The sequence below is a fragment of the Triturus cristatus genome, chromosome 2_2, assembly GCF_964204655.1.
Source record: "Triturus cristatus chromosome 2_2, aTriCri1.1, whole genome shotgun sequence".
Classification (NCBI taxonomy): Eukaryota; Metazoa; Chordata; class Amphibia; order Caudata; family Salamandridae; genus Triturus; species Triturus cristatus.
In genome coordinates this window covers 1,020,375,602-1,020,392,838 of record NC_140582.1, presented here as the reverse complement: position 1 = coordinate 1,020,392,838, position 17,237 = coordinate 1,020,375,602, and the positions used below count along the sequence as shown (strand labels likewise).

Below are 17,237 nucleotides of genomic sequence, written 5' to 3'. Positions count from 1 at the left end.
TGCGTTTTGGTGCAGTTTGCTCACTCTTAGCATGGCTTTATTTGATAAATGCCCTGAGTGTGGGAGGAAAAAGGCCAAGACGGACCCACATGATGTCTGTATCCTCTGCTTGTCTTCCTCACATGTCCCTGCTACGTGTGCCATCTGCAAGACCTTCTCCAAGAGGACCCTGAGGGACAGGGAGACAGGCTCGACTATGCCAACATGCTATACGCGGGCATTCCTGCTTGCCACCTTCACCGACTACAGCTGGTGCAGAATCAAGCTGCCCGCCTGATTTTCCACCAGCCCAAATATCGGCACGTCACTCCCCTCCTCCATAGTCTGCATTGGCTCCCTATTTCCAAACGTTGCATTTTCAAACTGGCATGTTCTACCTTTAAGGCCCTCTCGGATGCAGCCCCCGCCTTTATCTCTTCGGGCTTGTCCCGTCACATCCCTTCTAGAGTTCTCCGATCGGCATCTCTTAATTTCCTTGAGATCCCTAAATTTAAAAGGAAAAAGCACGGTGGCTTGACCTTTTCTGTCCAGGCTCCCTCCACCTGGAACTCTTTGCCATCTTCACTTCGTCTCTGCCCAAAGTACGACTGTTTCCGTAGACTTTTAAAAACCCTGCTTTTTCATTCCGCATATGACTAACTCTCTCATCCTGGATCAACGTCACCTGTCAATGAGCGCCAAGAAACCGATGGTGAAAGTGCGCGTTACAAATATTTTTTTAACATAACAGGGAGAAGATTCGCCTCCAGGGACAGGAGAAGCAGAGGACAGGTGGGACTTCGGGGCATGGAGGATCTCATTCCCCTTCCTATGCCCATGCTTCAGCCACTGGAGGGACCTACGGGCAGAAACAGCAGCAGAAACGGCGCCTACCGGCTGGTAGATCGCGTTCGACGTCGAAGGCGACGACGTCGACGGCGAGAGGTAAAGCACCGGTGTGTTCGCCGTCGATCCCGGGCTCGGGATCGCGGCGTTCTCGACGGTCGACCTCGAGAGAGGGGCCGGCGAGACCTAGGACTAGGTCGCCGTCGAGGATTCCAAGGTCGACGTCGACACACCATCGACGTCGTACCGAGCCCCGCGATGGATCGACGCCGACGACATCGACGCCGAGACACCGGCGACTGCCGTCGAAACGGAGGGGGTCGCCGTCGAGGCACAGATCGCCGTCGAGGCACAGATCGCCGTCGAGGCACAGGTCGCCGTCGAGGCACAGGTCGCCGTCGAGGCACAGGTCGCCGTCGAGGCACAGATCGCCGTCGGGGCACAGATCGCCGTCGAGGCGAAGGAGATCGACGTCGAGGCGAAGAAGATCGGCATCGAGGAGACGTCGTTCACCATCGACGTCGAGGGGCCACCGGTCGACGTCGAGGGGGCGCCGGACGGCGAAAAGACGCCGGACGAGGTCGACGATCAGTTCGACTTCGGTGACATCGGGGAACACGTCTTCGGTGATTACAATCTCCAGTCGTGGATCTAGGAGGCGGCGGCGCTCCCCCTCGTTTACTTCAGCACGGGATAGGCCCGCCAAGAAGAGAAGGGTGGACGGGAGTCCGGACAGTGCTGGTCCTGGTTCCCCTGCAAGGAGTGATGGGGCTCCGCAGCCTCTCCCCCAGCCGCTGCCTCGGAAGCCTCCAACGCCTCCTCCGCCTCCTCCTCCGCCTCCTCCTCCTCCTCCTCCTCCTCCTCCTCCTAAGCGACCTACACCACCTCCACCACCGCCAGTGCCGCAGCTTCCACCGTCTCCTCGGCTACCGGCGGCTCCTAAGGCTCCTCGCAGACAGAGGTCGCGTTCTCGATCTCGCCGGAGGTCACGGAGTAGACGCAGTTCGTCCACTCAGACGAGGCATGGGCGACGGAGGTATAGATCTCGTTCCAGAGGCACGTGGTATACGGACTCTTCTGGCAATGGACGGCTCTCCCCCTCACTGTCGGAGACTCCGCCTACCCGAATCTCGCCGGTGGATGATATTGCCACTTTTCAGGATGTGCTGATGAGGGAGGCGGCGAAATTGGGGATCTCCGTAGCAGTCCCGGTTCCCACTACCTCGGTGATCTTTGAGACATTGCACAAGGCTCACCTCTCACGCCCCCTCCTTCCTTTGGTTCCGGGTTTGGAGGAACCAGCCATGGAGGTTTTCTTGACTCCTGCGGTGGTGAAGTCTGCTCCCTCACGGTTGCAGAAGAAGTACAGGGCCCCTGATTCGGACCCGGCCTTCCTCAGGGTGGACCCTCCCCCGGACTCTGTCATTGTGGTGGCGGCTCGTAAACAACACTCCACGACGCCCTCTTCCACGGCTCCTCCGGATAAGGAGAGCCGCAAGATGGACTCCTTGGGGAGGAGAATGTGCTCTACGTCGGCCACGACTATGAAGGCCGCTAGCGCCTCTGCCCTGCTGGGTCGCTATGACCGATCGCTTTGGGACTCTCTGCAACAGTTTGCTGCCTCCCTGCCTAGGGACAAAAGAGAGGACTTCCAGGAGGTGCTAAACGAAGGCATGATGGTCTCCAACCAGATCATCAGTGCGGCGGGGGATGTCTCGTTGCTGGCGGCCCATCGGTACTGTCATGGAGTGCACATGAGGAGACATTCCTGGCTGAGGCTTACCTCTCTCAAGCCTGAAGCGCAGCAAAAGATCGCGAACTTGCCTTTCTCTGGCTCGACGCTGTTCGGGTCTCATGCGGATGACGAGATGGCACGCATGAAGGCCGAAGCAGAAACCCTGAAAGCCGTGGGGTTGGAAAGACCCAAGGAGCAGAAGAAGTCATTCCGGTCCTATGGCAGGCGTTATTCTAAGCAACGCGGTCAAGGGCGCCAGTCTGGTCACCAACAGCAGCACCAGCAACAACAGCAGTTCCCGAGGCAGTCCTTTCAGAAGCGCCAGAGGGGCAGAGGCCAGCATCAATCCTCGTCGGGGAACAAAGACCCGGCCGGGTCGAAGCCCTGAAAGGTCACTTCCCCCTCGTCCGTTACCCGCTCCGGTGGGGGAAGTATTCAGTTCTACCTGGCAGAGTGGAGGACAATAACTCAGGACAAGTGGGTGCTGAATATTGTTTGCAATGGATACAGTCTTCGTTTCACCAGCCCGCCTCCTCAGATTCCACCAGTGCGCTCTCCCTTCATGGTACGGGAGCTCCAGGGGGAGGCGGACGTCCTGTTAAGGAAGAAGGCGATAGAAGCTGTTCCTTTGAGGCAAAGAGGAACAGGCCTTTACTCCAGGTTCTTTCTCGTCAGAAAAAAGGACAAAAACGAGTTCAGGCCTATTCTAGATCTGCGTCAAGCAAACAAGTGGATCCGCAGAGAAAAGTTCCGTATGTTGTCCCTGCATCAGATTTACCCTCAGTTGCATCGAGGAGATTGGCTGTGCGCCATAGATCTGCAGGACGCTTTACTTTCATGTGCCGATCGCACCAAAACATCGCAAGTTCCTGAGGTTTCTGGTAGGCAACAACCATTACCAGTATACAGTACTCCCGTTTGGTCTGAAGTCTGCCCCACGGACGTTCTCCAAGTGCATGGCAGTGGTGGCAGCACACTTGCGGAAGACCAAAGTGTTTGTGTATCCATACCTGGACGATTGGCTGATCAAGGCTTCCACGTTCCGGGAAGCACAGTGTCACTTCAACAGGACAGCTGCCTTGCTTCATCGCCTGGGGCTGCACATCAACATGTCAAAGTCAGTGCCGATTCCTGTGCAGTGTCTCCAGTACTTGGGGGCCTCAGTCAATACCTTGAACGCAAGCGTGTGTCCTTCGGAGGAGAGACGCTTATCGATCCGTGGGAAGGCCCTGCACCTCCTCTCAGCCAACTCTCCTACAGTGAGGACGGTGTCCTCCTTACTGGGGTCGATGGCTTCCTGCATCTTTCTCACCCCCAATGCACGTCTGCATATGAGGCCTCTGCAGGAATGTCTGGAGGATCAATGGGACCAGGGGCGGGGGCGTTGGGACGACAAGATTCATCTGTCCCAACACGCTCTCCAATCTCTGAAATGGTGGTGCTCCTCAGAGAATGTTTGCAAGGGGACTCCTTTCCACAAGGATATTCCGGTCCAGACCATAGTGACCGATGCGTCTCTCCAGGGCTGGGGAGCGCATTCGGGCCCTCTTCAGATTCAGGGGATATGGTCGCAGACGGAGATGACTTACCACATCAACTTTTTGGAACTCAGAGCAGTACACTTGGCCCTGAAGGCGTTCCATCCCTCCTTCACGACGAACTCCCTGCTAGTTCAGACGGACAATACTACTACCATGTATTACCTCAACAAGCAGGGGGGCTCCCGTTCACGCAAGCTGTCTCGGGAAGGCACAGACGATCTGGAATTGGCTGGTGGCCAGGAACCTAACGATCACGGCAACCCATCTGCCGGGAGTGCAGAATGCCCAAGCCGATGCGCTCAGCAGGCTCGTTCAAGAAAATCACGAGTGGGTGCTAAACGACGACGTGCTCAGAGACGTATGCGCAGAGTGGGGTTCTCCGGATATCGATCTGTTCGGTACGGCAGAAAACAGCAAATGCCGCGACTTCGCGTCCAGGTACTACCAACCAGGGACACTGGGGAATGCCCTATGGATCAGCTGGTCCAACAGCTTTCTCTTCGCCTTTCCACCCATTCCCCTGATTCCAGCGGTGCTGATCAAGCTGTTGCAATCCAGAGCCAGGATGATCCTGATTGCTCCGGAGTGGCCGAGGCAATGGTGGTTCACCGACCTTCTTCACCGGTCTGTTCTGCCACACCGGCGCCTGCCGTGTCGACCGGACCTTCTCACGAAGTTCGGAGGACAGATGGTTCACCCCAATCTCTCGTCCTTGAGTTTGGCAGCATGGCTCCTGAGCTAGTACAGTATGGACACTTGAACCTACCTCAGGACTGTATGGAGATCTTGAAAGAGTCGAAGAGACCGTCTACAAGGACGTCTTACGCCTATAAGTGGAAGAGATTCTGCTTGTGGTGCAAGGCGAAGGACATTGACCCTACATCCTGTAAAGAAGATGTTATTTTGCCTTATTTGCTGCAGTTAGCTCAATCTGGGCTTAATTTTCAGTCTATTAAAGTTCATCTCGCAGCTTTGACTGCGTATAGAAAGGGCCCTTCCCAAACCTCATTTTTTCAAATCCCTGTGATTAAAGATTTTTTGGAGGGTTTGCGTAAGGTGTTTCCCCCTGTTAGACGACCTTCTCCACCATGGGAATTGAACGTGGTGTTTTCCAGATTGATGAGGGAGCCTTTTGAGCCTATTCATAAGGCTTCTTTGCAGCATTTGTCCTGGAAGACTGCCTTCCTTGTGGCCATTACATCGGCCAGGAGGGTAAGTGAGATTCAGGCTCTGTGTTGTCAAGAGCCGTATACTGTATTCCATGCGTCTAAAGTAGTGATGCGTACTCATCCTAAATTTTTGCCTAAAGTGATATCTGATTTCCATGTAAATCAAATGATAACTTTGCCTACATTTTTTCAGCATCCCTCCTCTCCGGCGGAGAGGTCTCTGCATTCACTAGATGTGCGTAGGGTGTTGAAATTCTATCTAGATAAGACAAAAGACATCCGCAGGTCGGATCAACTGTTTGTAAATTATGGTTCAGTAAGAACTGGTCTAGCTAATAAGACGTTAGGGGGTAAGCCTACAGCGCATTCGACTAGGGGCAAAGCAGCTACTACAGCTTTGGTTAGGAATGTTCCAATTGCTGACATTTGTAAGGCTGCCACCTGGAAGTTGGTCCATACGTTTACAAAGCATTACTGCCTGGACTCTGATGCTAGGGCAGATGCGCAGGTTGGACAGGCTTTGCTGAGGAATTTGTTTGCACAGTGATTTGTTGGTGTTTGGTTCTTACTCCACCGCTGTTTGTTGGTTGGGATGGGCTTGCCATTCTATTCATAGATTATGACTATACACAGAGATCCCCTACTACAGAAGGAGTAGTTTCTTACCTGTAACTCCAGTTCTGTAGTAGGGGTATCTCTGTTATAGTCATAAGCGACCCTCCCTCCTCCCCGGTGGAGTAATTCTGGCAGTATCAGGCCTGTTGTTATACACCTTCAAAAAGAACTGAAAGTAACTTGCTTTGGCTGTGCATCCTGGGATACCGGGGGTCTCTGGAGAGTTTCTTAAAGGCACGGTATCCCTTTAGCAGACACATAATGACAGCCTATAGGGCTTGTCTGTCCACCACTTCCTCTCTATTGTTTAAAGGGATTTTGGTGAAGGGAGTGTGATACAATAAAGGAACATGTCAGATGTGAATAGAAATGACATTTAAACTTTATTTTGGCTTTTGTGTTCACTTCAGAGGAAGTGCTGGCCAGTGCAGCCATATTGTTATTAGGCTGTATTATTTTGTCTGTCTCTTAAGTGTCTTTGCAGGTTTGCAAATGCGGGACAGCTTAAGAGATATTTTGATTGCTCCGGGGTCCCCGCACATGGGCGGGACTATTCATAGATTATGACTATAACAGAGATACCCCTACTACAGAACTGGAGTTACAGGTAATAAACTACTCCTTATGATAGTAAAATTAGGGACTCTTTTGAGGGGTAGAACTGTTTAATGTAGTCACCAGATTAAAAAACTTTTATAGTAGTCCACCTTGTTGATGAACATGGTGGTGATCAGGATTTTAGCAGATTGAAGAGTGAGGTGAAGAAGAATCTTTCAGCTGTTTAAAGGCTTTAGTTGGGTGTTTGTGGCTGTTGAGATGTTGGTAGTTTCTGGATGCATGTGATTATCGTACAAGGCACTGAGTTTAGTTGCTATAATTGTTAATAGGAGATTTCAATGTAGGAAAGTGAATTATTTCAGTTCTGGTTGAAATCACCATAAAGTAAGGTAAGAGGTGTCTGAATTGACCAATGGAGATTCACCCAAGTTGCACAGGGGAAGCAAAGCTATTGGGGATTTAATCAAGTAGCGTTGTGGACACAAAACTACAAGTGCCATGCATTTTTTCTTTTTGGCAGCAGTTTTTGGGACCCTTTATCATGAGGAACAACCCAAACTTCAGATCTGGTGCTCCTCATGGACACCTTTTATGTGTTCTAACATTGAAGGTGCCCTCCATTAGCATTTTCCATGAAGGTTTCCCAGACCTCTTTTAAACAAGCTGTGACTGTGAGCGGTATTATTGATGCAACCAAAGTTCTTCTTTTGTAAATTAAGTCCAGTAAACTGAGGTAAATGTAGATCTCTTCATGTTTATTTTTAATACTTGGAAATATTTGAATATTATTGTTAAAGGAAAACGGGATTGGGTTAAAATCAAAAAATGTAACTTTGAAGTTTGCACCACTGTCTGCTCTTAAAAAATATTTGCTTCAGCATTCTCAAAGTGGAAGGGGGTCCTCTGGGGACTCCTTCCCATATGCAAATGGTTACCACCACCCTTGAGGTGTTGGTAAAAAATGACTGTTTGCAACCGTAATTTAGTAGCAAAACATTCATCCATACGACTGCTATTCTGTATTTGGAAGGGATGCCCTAAACGCACCCCTTCCAAATAGCAAATTGCTAAACACAAATTGAGGTTTGGTAACCTGTTACCGAATCACATTTTGTGCTCTGCACACATGTAAAGCGGTACAAAAGGGGGTGGTGATGGACGGAGCATCAGAACCAATCAAACACTCACACCCAGTCAACAGATCTGGGTTTGATCCATCTGCACATATGTAAAAGCATTTTTGCAGTCGGTAACGGCCTGATCTGCAGAATAGGGCAGTTTCTGACCGCAAAAATGCTTTTGTTTGTAACGCAGCTTACAATGTTTTGAACTTGTCTAAAACCATAAGGTCATTATCAGGACTGGGATGGTAAAGGAATACCTCAAACAAGCCTGCTATGTAGGGATTCATTCAAGTGACTGCAATGGATGGGTTTAGTACCATAATAGGCAGTGTAGAAACTTAATAAATTGGGTGTGGTAATGTTCCTGAGCTGAAGAAAAACAGGTATAAATGAGTCCTTCACTGATATAATCAAAGAGGTTACTTACGTTTACTGATTTTAGTATCCTCTAGTACAGAGAATAAAAAGCAAACAAGGTAAATAGTGATTGTTTGACCCATTCTTGGTAAATTATCTTAATGTTCAGGAGTAACATTATTTTCAAGAGGGAGAGGGCAGAGGAGTGGACACTTGAAAAGAAGCAAACCCCGAACATAAAACTTCAAAGACTGAGTCCTTAAATCACATTTGATGTCTGTAAATGTACTATTAGAAGGAGAGTTTGATTGAGACCCCAAAAATTGACTTCTGCCTGTGCCCATGAAGATATGCCAAGACCTGTTAGTCACGCTGCTAGCTCAGGGGATATCACCTGGGGAATCCAAGATCCTCTGCCCTGAAGCCATGAGCACCAGCACCTGCCTGCTTCTAAAGTCCAGTGGGGAGCCCTGTCGAGTGGACTCCCGCTGTGAAATGTGAGGAAACTGCTACTGCACTGATTGGGTCATTGCCCATGTACTAGACAAAATTGGCAACACCTGTATGCCAGGCTTTGAAGTGAGCCATTTGCCACTTTGCCCATTCGGGCCAGAACCCATATGTAGTGCTGAGTCAATGACCCTGTATACCAGGAGGGGCCGATGTAAAAAAGACTGGCGTGCAGTAAGGGTCGTCGCTTTGTGCAGAAGTGGACTGCGAGCCATGAACCTGTAAGGCAGGCAGAGGTGCTGCCGAATACTTCACCGTGCCAGCGGGAGCCTGTGTACTGTGAGATACGATGACCCCATATGCCAAAGGGGGTTGCCGGGAACATCAAGGATTGCTACCTGATCTGCAACACTCTGCTGGAGAAGTGAGGATGCCGTGGGAGCACCTGCACACCCCCAGCCACACCCGCACCGGGAGATGACCGGACACTTACTCCGCAGAAGGAAACACTGAGAACCTGCGGTCACCTTGGGTGCGCGGCCGTGAGTGAGAAACTCTACTCGCTAAGTATAGCCACCTGGGGTGCAAGCAGCAGACTCACCAGAACTTAGCTGCAGCCGCTTTGAGCACCCACTGATAGGGCACGCTCAGGAACTCCAGACGCTTCACGCCTGCCAGTACAGTTAAGACAGATTTCAGGCCTGTCGGCCACAGGGGAATTACTGTTAGTTGGAACACTATTGACTTTAAACTAGAGTCAAAGGGGACTGATTGGTAGTGATATACTCTGAATGTTACCAATAGTGACTGGGGAAAAACCACTATCACTACTGCGACGAGGAACTTGGACAGGTGACTGCCAATGATAAACTAGAGCCCTAACCTCAGCGGGATTGTGTAGTTGTTTGTGAATGACGTATTTTTCCTTTGTGTTAGTAAGCGGTAGAAATGAATTGAGTATTCGGCTGGATAATGATTTATTGCTGCTGCTGTGCACCGTTTGAGTTGTGAGCCTATGTTCACTAGCCTCTATCTTCCTCCATCCGAGGGAGCTTTGGACTGCTTGACCACTTTAAAACCAAGAGTCCAGTGCAGAAACGGTACTTGGCCCAGGTGCTCAGAATCTTGGGACATCAGGAGTAAAAGGCCCAGTAACTCCTGGTTGTCATGATGTCCTCTGAAAGGGGTTCTGAAATAACCCATAAAACGTTAGATGAGCTGACAGAGGCATAGCTGTCATTAATGCAGCACGTGCAGTGACAATCATGGTGCAGAGATGTGAGGAGTCCTTTGCATGGCTGTTATGGCTGTCTTGTACTACGTAATCCGAATGCAGCATATCTTATTTCCTTGCTTGCATCATGACCCATAGCACTCTTTCTATGCTACAACCAGCTGGTTTTGTCATCACGTGCTGGTGAAGGTGTTGCTTGAGTTCGAAATTCCTCAAAGACAGAAGACAAGAGGCGTTTTGCAAAACAGGAATAGTTTGTTAAATTAAACATTATGCCCGTGAGAACAGTTATAAGCACAAGGTCTGAGGACTGTCTCAATTTATAGTCTGTAGGTATCCTTCTTATATACAAAACTTTGTAGGTTGCAAATTTTTCTGGGTGTACCATATATGGTGAGGAATGTTGGTTGGTGCCTTTGGAGTCATAAATTAATTGTCTAATGGTTACCACAGGTGGGTCTCTACCTCGCGTGGACACAATGTGGCCAGTGGTAATCATAGAAACCATTTCGTAATAACTCTGGAATCACTGGCCCTTCCTGGCCACACAAGAGTTACAGCCAGTTTCCTGGGTCCCTTTGTCCGAATTCCACCCTGATTTATTGCCCAGGATTTAAGCTAGATGTACCTCCCACACTCCTTTCAAATGCTAATGGTGTTAAGAAACCTCTTTAGCACTGAGAAAACATTGAACTAAAAAGCTATGAGACTGAGGTGTCAACTCCGCCAAGTCAGGATAGCTGTATCACAAAAAAAGCTAAATGGGAGTTATCAAGGGCTATATTTCACCTCTTCTACCATACTTGTCTATCGAAAGGAAGTGACTTCCGCGGGAACGCCTCCGAGGCTACCTTAATATGCCAGACCCTCTTAGTGGCAGGGTGCTCAGGTTATCTTTTTATGCTTCTCCTAGTTTACCATATGCCAAATGCTTTAGACTATGTAATAGGTTTCTTATTTAGTCTCTTACCTTCTGTGATGGCTGCTTCAGGACAGACCTCCGACCAGTGGATTCAGCAAAACTTCCAATCCATTGCGGTGTCTGCCCACCTTTTCTTGATGCGCAATCGTGAATCCGTCCGGGCGGGGACTCCTTTCTTTGAATGCAGTTGGGGACAAGGTCCCAATCGGCTCCAATGGTGGCTCGCTGAAATGTTGCTGGAGTTCGAAATCTCTTAATAACAGAAGACAAGAGGCGTTTGGCAAAACAGGAACAGTTAGTTTAATTAAACATGATGGCTGGGAGAACAGTTACAGGTAAAAGGTCTGATGACTGTCTCAATTTACAATCCGTAGGTATCCTTTTATATAAAAAACCTAGTATGTTGTTAAGGTTTCTGGCGTACCATATATTGGGTGCTGCCTATGGAGTCATAAATCAATTGCCTAATAGTTACCACAGGCGGATCTCTAGCTCGCGTGGAGACAATGTGGCCAGTGGATAACGTGTCCAGATGTCCGGCATGGGAAGTACGTAGATCACTATGTGTGCAAGGTCCTGATTGGCTATGTGTTCCTAACATACTTTTATGGTGTATTAGGAACGCGTGTACCCCTCCAGCTTTCTTGCTGCAATCTCCTTTGACCCTTTGTAATGCCACTGCGCCGATCTGTAGGATTGATCTAGAAAATTCGTGCCCGAGCATTAGCCTGCCAGCTACGCTCCCTCCCACCTGTGACCTATGCCAGGCCTTGGTCTCAGGGCCTGTTAGGCAACATATTTGCGAGTCGGGCTGATGTAGATTTGACAACGGGTGAATCTGTTAATATGGACAAGACTTCATTTTCATTGATAAATGCATCGAGTTCCATATTAACAAAGGGCCTGACTATGTATTCTGGCTAATAATCCTATATGTTTTAAGTGCAAATAGTGTCTTCTCGAGTAGTCAAATGTATATCCAATTATATTACTTTACCTTCATCAGCCTCTTGTGCGGAATGATACTTTAGGACAGCATAGTTGGATCACATCTGGACGCAGGGGGTATCGCTCTCCTGTCCGATCATTTCCCCATGCGTCTGGTCAGATCACTCGTTGATCGAGTCCTCCATCTCTGTGAAGGGACTGGTTAGACTCCCGCCTTTGGAGGGCGGGGCCGCTAGGAAATGTAATGCTCTTGATCTCCCTGCCTTCCTCTCTTTTCTTGCAGAGACCCAACCCCCACCTAGTAACAGCCCAGGCGTCAATGCTTTGGATGCAAATATCACCCATTGGCTCACGACGGCTAGCGACCAATTTGCCCCCCTATCCCAGTTCCCTCGCTCCCGACACAGTAAATCTCATAAATGGTTTAACTCAGCTTTGAAATCTCAACATCTTGAGCTACGCCAAGTGGAGCGCAGGTGGAGGCGTAATTACCTTAGCACCGACAGGGAGGCGTACGTGCTTGCACGTAAAGAATACAAAAAAGCCATTACCATCACTAAGGTCGCCTTTGTCTCCAAGAGAATACTAACTGCCCCTAATAAATCCAAAGAGATATTTAAGGTTCTTGCTGAATTAACATCAGACGCCAGGACACTCCCCAACCAAGCCCCCTCCGCTGAGTCATGCAATGCCTTGAACTCTTTCTTCATCGATAAGATTTCGGTAATTAAAAAGTCCATTCCTCATTCTCCCCCTTTGGCTACTGCTGCAGTCCCTTCTATTAACACCTCTACCCTGACTTGCCTCCCGACCCTCGACTCCGACTCTCTAGCCGAATTGGCTACGCGAGTGAAATCTGGCTCCCCCAAAGATTGTTGCCCTCCTTCAGTGTTTCGTGAGATCTGCCATACTTTTCCGCACAGTGTTTTACCCCTACTTAACGCCTCTCTCAGCTCTGGAACAGTCCCCAGGTCGTTCAAGGAGGCCATCCTGGTGCCTTTGCTGAAAAAGCCTGGCGCGGACCCTGCGGTCCTCGCCAATTATCGGCCTATCTCCCTCCTACCCTACCTGTCTAAAATCTTAGAGGCACATGTCACTGCTTGCCTCTCGCAATTCATTGAGGAATCCAACTTCTTAGAACTAAATCAAGCCGGCTTTAGACCAGCCCATTCCACCGAGGCTGTTATCCTCGCCGTGCTGGACAACCTCAGAAGCAATGCTGACAGAGGACTCTCCAAGGCACTGGTCCTACTGGATTTGTCGGCAGCATTCGACACGGTGGATCATGCCATCTTACTCCACCGTGTCGAGTCAGCTGGAATCCGTGGGCTCGCTCTGACCTGGGTTAGGTCTTTTCTCGAGGGAAGATCCCAAGCTGTCAGCCTGGGCCCTTTCAGAGCTCCCAGCGCCCTGTCGCTCTGTGGCGTCCCCCAAGGATCATCTTTGTCCCCCCTTCTTTTTAATTTGTATCTCCAACCCCTTATTCACTCCTTGGGTAGGTGGGACGTCACCGTGTTTAACTACGCGGACGACCTACAAATTATTTTTCCCCTCACTTCCCCTGACACCATCACCAACTTCCAGGCGGTCATGATACACATCCAGCACTGGATGAATCAAAACCAAGTGAAGCTCAACCCTGGGAAAACTGAGCTCCTCCTTCCCGGGAGGAGCGCTTCCCACTGGGGCCCTCAGTATTGGCCCTCTGAGCTCGGCCCTCCGCCTCTCCCAGCTGGTTGTGTAAAGAGTCTCGGGGTCATCATTGACTCTGAGTTCAATCTCAAGGCCCAGGTGAGCGCTGTAACATCTGCCTGTATGTTCCAGCTTTACAGGATACGGAAAGTCGCCCACCTTCTGACCCCGGAAGCCTTGCTACAGGTCATAATAGCATTGGTGATGTCCCGTTTGGACTTCTCCAATTCCCTGTACCATGGCCTCCCAAAATCCCTGCTATCCAGGCTACAGATCATTCAAAACCAGGCCGCAAGACTTGCCTTTAAAATTCCAAGATGGCAGTCGACCAGACCCCTACTCCAACAATTACACTGGCTGCCCATCTGTGAAAGAATAGCCTTCAAGGTCTGCTGCCTGGTCTTTAAAGCCCGGACTGGCCCCTCCCCGGCTTTCGTGAAGTCCCTGGTCACCCCCTACTGTCCCTCCCGTACTTTGAGGTCCACCAACCTCCTGCTTCTGGTCATCCCTCGTTTCAAACTCTCCAGACTAGGCGGCCGCAGCTTTATTCACCTGGCTCCCAAGCTGTGGAATTCTCTCCCACTCTCCCTCAAGACTGAGCCCTCTCTTCTGTCCTTTAGGAAATCCTTGAAAACTCTACTCTTTTCACACCCCCGCTAAGTCCCTTTTGCACAATCTCGATGGTCTATCAGCGCCAGGAAACTTATGGTGACAGTGCGCTTAACAAATCTCCCTTAACATTAACATTAACATAGTTGAAACTTGAAGTATAAGAAATATAACTGACATTGAAAAAAGTTCATACCGTAATGCTAAGTATATGCAGTAATCGCCTGTTCTATTCTAATAGTGCCCCTTTACTCCTGAATCTAACTCACACGTTTTCCTTTCCTCAGGATCCCAAACAACGTTTTGGAGCTTCCCTGGGGGCTCTGTCTGGTGGTAGAGTTTCCATAACTGGGATGGCTGTTGTAAATTTGAGGCTTGCTGTGTCGATAGCAATTCGTTTTTCAGCGACTCGACGTCAATTTGGGCCAACAGACAATGAAGAAATTCCTGTACTCGAATATCAAATGCAGGTAAAACATGGCCGTTTAATAATTATTACTTAAAAAAAGTAATTTGTTATTGTCTTGCTGTGTTTCCGTGCCAAATACTTGATGTGTGTTCAGATATTTTTTCTAAAGGGGTGTCTGTAGAGGAAGGCCAGATGTGGCCTGTGCCCAGTTCCATTTCTCCTGCCCCCCTTGTGTCCCACCACCACAGCTGCTGAATCCTCGAAGAAGTGACACAGAAAAAATAGATGCTGAACCGTGCTGCACACATTAATTTGTGCAACTACCTTTCATTGCATAGGAGTGTTTGCTTAACCCCTTCGCTGCTAGGCCTTCTATCCCCCCATCCCCCCTGTGTTAAGCCTTTTTTTCACCTGTTTTGGGTAGTTCACGCTTAGGCCCCCATAATGTTTTGTCCACATAAGGTATCTACTCCAAATTTGCTTCCTTTTTACTAACATTCTGGGGATTTTAAAGGTACCCAGGGTTTGTAGATTCCCCTGGAGGGGACTGAGAAATTAGCCGAAAATACAGCTACATTGTTTTTTTTGGGCAAAATGGAAAAAAAAGTGCTACAGAAGAAAGCGTCTTTTTTTTCCTGCAAATGGTATCATCAAAGGGTTGGTGAAGCTAAAATCACCATTTTCCCAGCTTTCAGGAACAGGCAGACTTTTGTCAGAAAGCCAAATTTTTCAACACAGTGTATGCATTTTACTGGGACATAGCCCACTTTTCCTGTTTTTTGCCCTTTCAACCTTCTTCCAGTTACTGGTAGAAATGGGTATGAATCCCAGAAAGATAAATACATTTTCAAAAAGTAGACTAAATTCAGCAAGGGGTCATTTGTGTAGGTTCTTCAAGGTTTTCCTATAGAAAGTTGAAATAAAAATTATTGAAACTGAGTTGAAAAAAACTGCCATTCTGTCTAGCGATGGCAGATTTTTTTAAGCAATATACCATTACGTCTGCTGTACTCTTCTGATGTGGGCGATATAAAGGGTTTGTAGGTTCACTAAGAACTCGAGGTACCCAGAGCCAATAATTGATCTGCACCTTGCAATAGTTGTTCATTGTGTACCAGGTATGCAGCAATTCCTTTGGTAAAGTATAAAGAGTAAAAAATAGGTATCAAGGAAAGCCAGTAATTTCTGAAATGGGAGCAACATATGCAGTTTAGAGGCCATGGTTATTTACACAAACTGAATTAGAGGGCATTTTTCAAAATGACTTCATTTTTACACTGTCTTACATTTGAAGGCACAAATGCAGAGAAAGACTATTGGTAATAACAATTGTTTTACTATTCTGTGTTCCTCCAAGTCTCCTGATAGAAATGGTACCTAATTTGCATGGGAAGGCCTAGAGCCCGCAATAGAAAATGGGCTAAAACAAAATGTGGACAAATTACATTTTTCCACTGAAAACTGACCCTTTTTTTGCAACGTGCCTATCTGTGGATTTTGGGTCCTATCTCCACCGGCATGTTAGTAAACCTAACAATCCTGTACATGTTTGAAAACTAGACATTTGGGGGAATCCGGGGTGGGCTGACTTGTGTGGTTCTCACCAGGATCTGTTACCCAGAATCCCTTGCAAACCTCAAACTTTGTCTAAAAAACAAATTTTCCTCACATTTCTGTGATTGAAAATTCTGTAATCTGCGAGGAGCCACAGTTCCACCCACCCAGCATTTTCCCATGTCGCCCGATAAAAATGGTACCTCTTTTGCATGAGTAGGCCTAGTGCCCATGACAGGAAACGTCCCAAAACACATCGTGGACACATCACATTATTTTACTGATAACTGACCCTTTTTTTGCACCATTCCTAGATGTGGATTTTTGGCCCTATCTCAGCGGGCATCTGGGGAAACGTAGCAAACCTGTACATTTTTTTAAACTAGACACCCAGTGGAATCCAGGGTAGGATGACTTGTGTGGCTCTCATTAGGTTCTGTTACACAGAATCTCTTCCAAACCTCAAAATTTGTCTAAAATCAAATCGTCCTCATATTTCTGTGACTGAAAGTTCTGGAATCTGTGGGGAGGCACAAACTTCAACATGCCCAGCATTCTCCCAAGTGTCCCGATAAAAATGGTACCTCACTTGTGTGTGTAGGGCTAGTGCACACAACAAGGAACGGCCCAAAACGTATTGTGGAGACATCAAAATTATCTATCACAAAACGACCTGGTTTTGCAAGTGGGCAACCAGCATTGTTGGTTCTGGACTCGGTGGCCATCTAGGGAAACCTACCCAACCCAGACATTTCTGAAAATTAGACACCCAGGGGAGTCCAGGGAGGTGTAGCTTGCGTGGCACCCCGATGTTTTCTTACCCCAAAGTTTGATGCCTTCACAATACGTTTTGGACCCTTCCCTGTCGTGGGCACTTGGCCCTAGGGGAACGCTGGGTGGTAGGAAATTTATGCCGGCCCAGTGATCCCACAACTTTCGCACACAAAAATGTGAGGAAAATGAGATTTTCTTAGCTAAATTTGAGGATTGCAGGGAATTCCTGGTGAGAACATTTTGGGGGATCCATGCAAGCCACACCTCCCTGGACTCCCCTGGGTTTCTATTTTTCAGACATGTCTGGATTTGGTAGGGTTCCCTAGATGGCCGCCGAGCCTTGGACCCAAAACGCAGATGACCCCCTTGCAAAACTGAGTCATTTTGTGATAGGTAATTGATGTCTCCTCAATACGTTTTGGGCCCTTCCCTGTCTCGAGCACTTGTCCCACCTACACAAGTGAGGCACAGTAATGAAAGGAAAATGAAGTTCAAGGTTGACCATATTCCCAGCGGAAACTAAATGACTCAATAACTGGATTTAAATGTGTGCCTTGCATTTACAAAAGAATTCACACCTACTATCTGCCACATTGGGTGTTGTAGATGTGCTATGTAGTCTATTGTTATCAAACAGTGGTTATTGTAAACAGTTGCATAAAAGGCGTCATTGTGTAGCTTTCTTATACATACAAGTAATACTTTTCATGAAATGGAAACT

At 48.3% G+C, this 17,237-nt stretch overlaps 1 protein-coding gene across 2 annotated transcripts in view; it reads left to right on the top strand.

The window, feature by feature from the left end:
• The window catches only part of ACOX3 (acyl-CoA oxidase 3, pristanoyl), a 409,344-nt gene that overhangs the window by 201,064 nt on the left and 191,043 nt on the right, over positions 1-17,237 (top strand). For both annotated transcript variants that reach the window (XM_085642483.1, XM_085642482.1), the window contains one exon: positions 14,067-14,249. In XM_085642483.1, the coding sequence (XP_085498609.1) occupies positions 14,067-14,249 (183 nt within the window). The remainder of the gene's footprint in view (positions 1-14,066; positions 14,250-17,237) is intronic.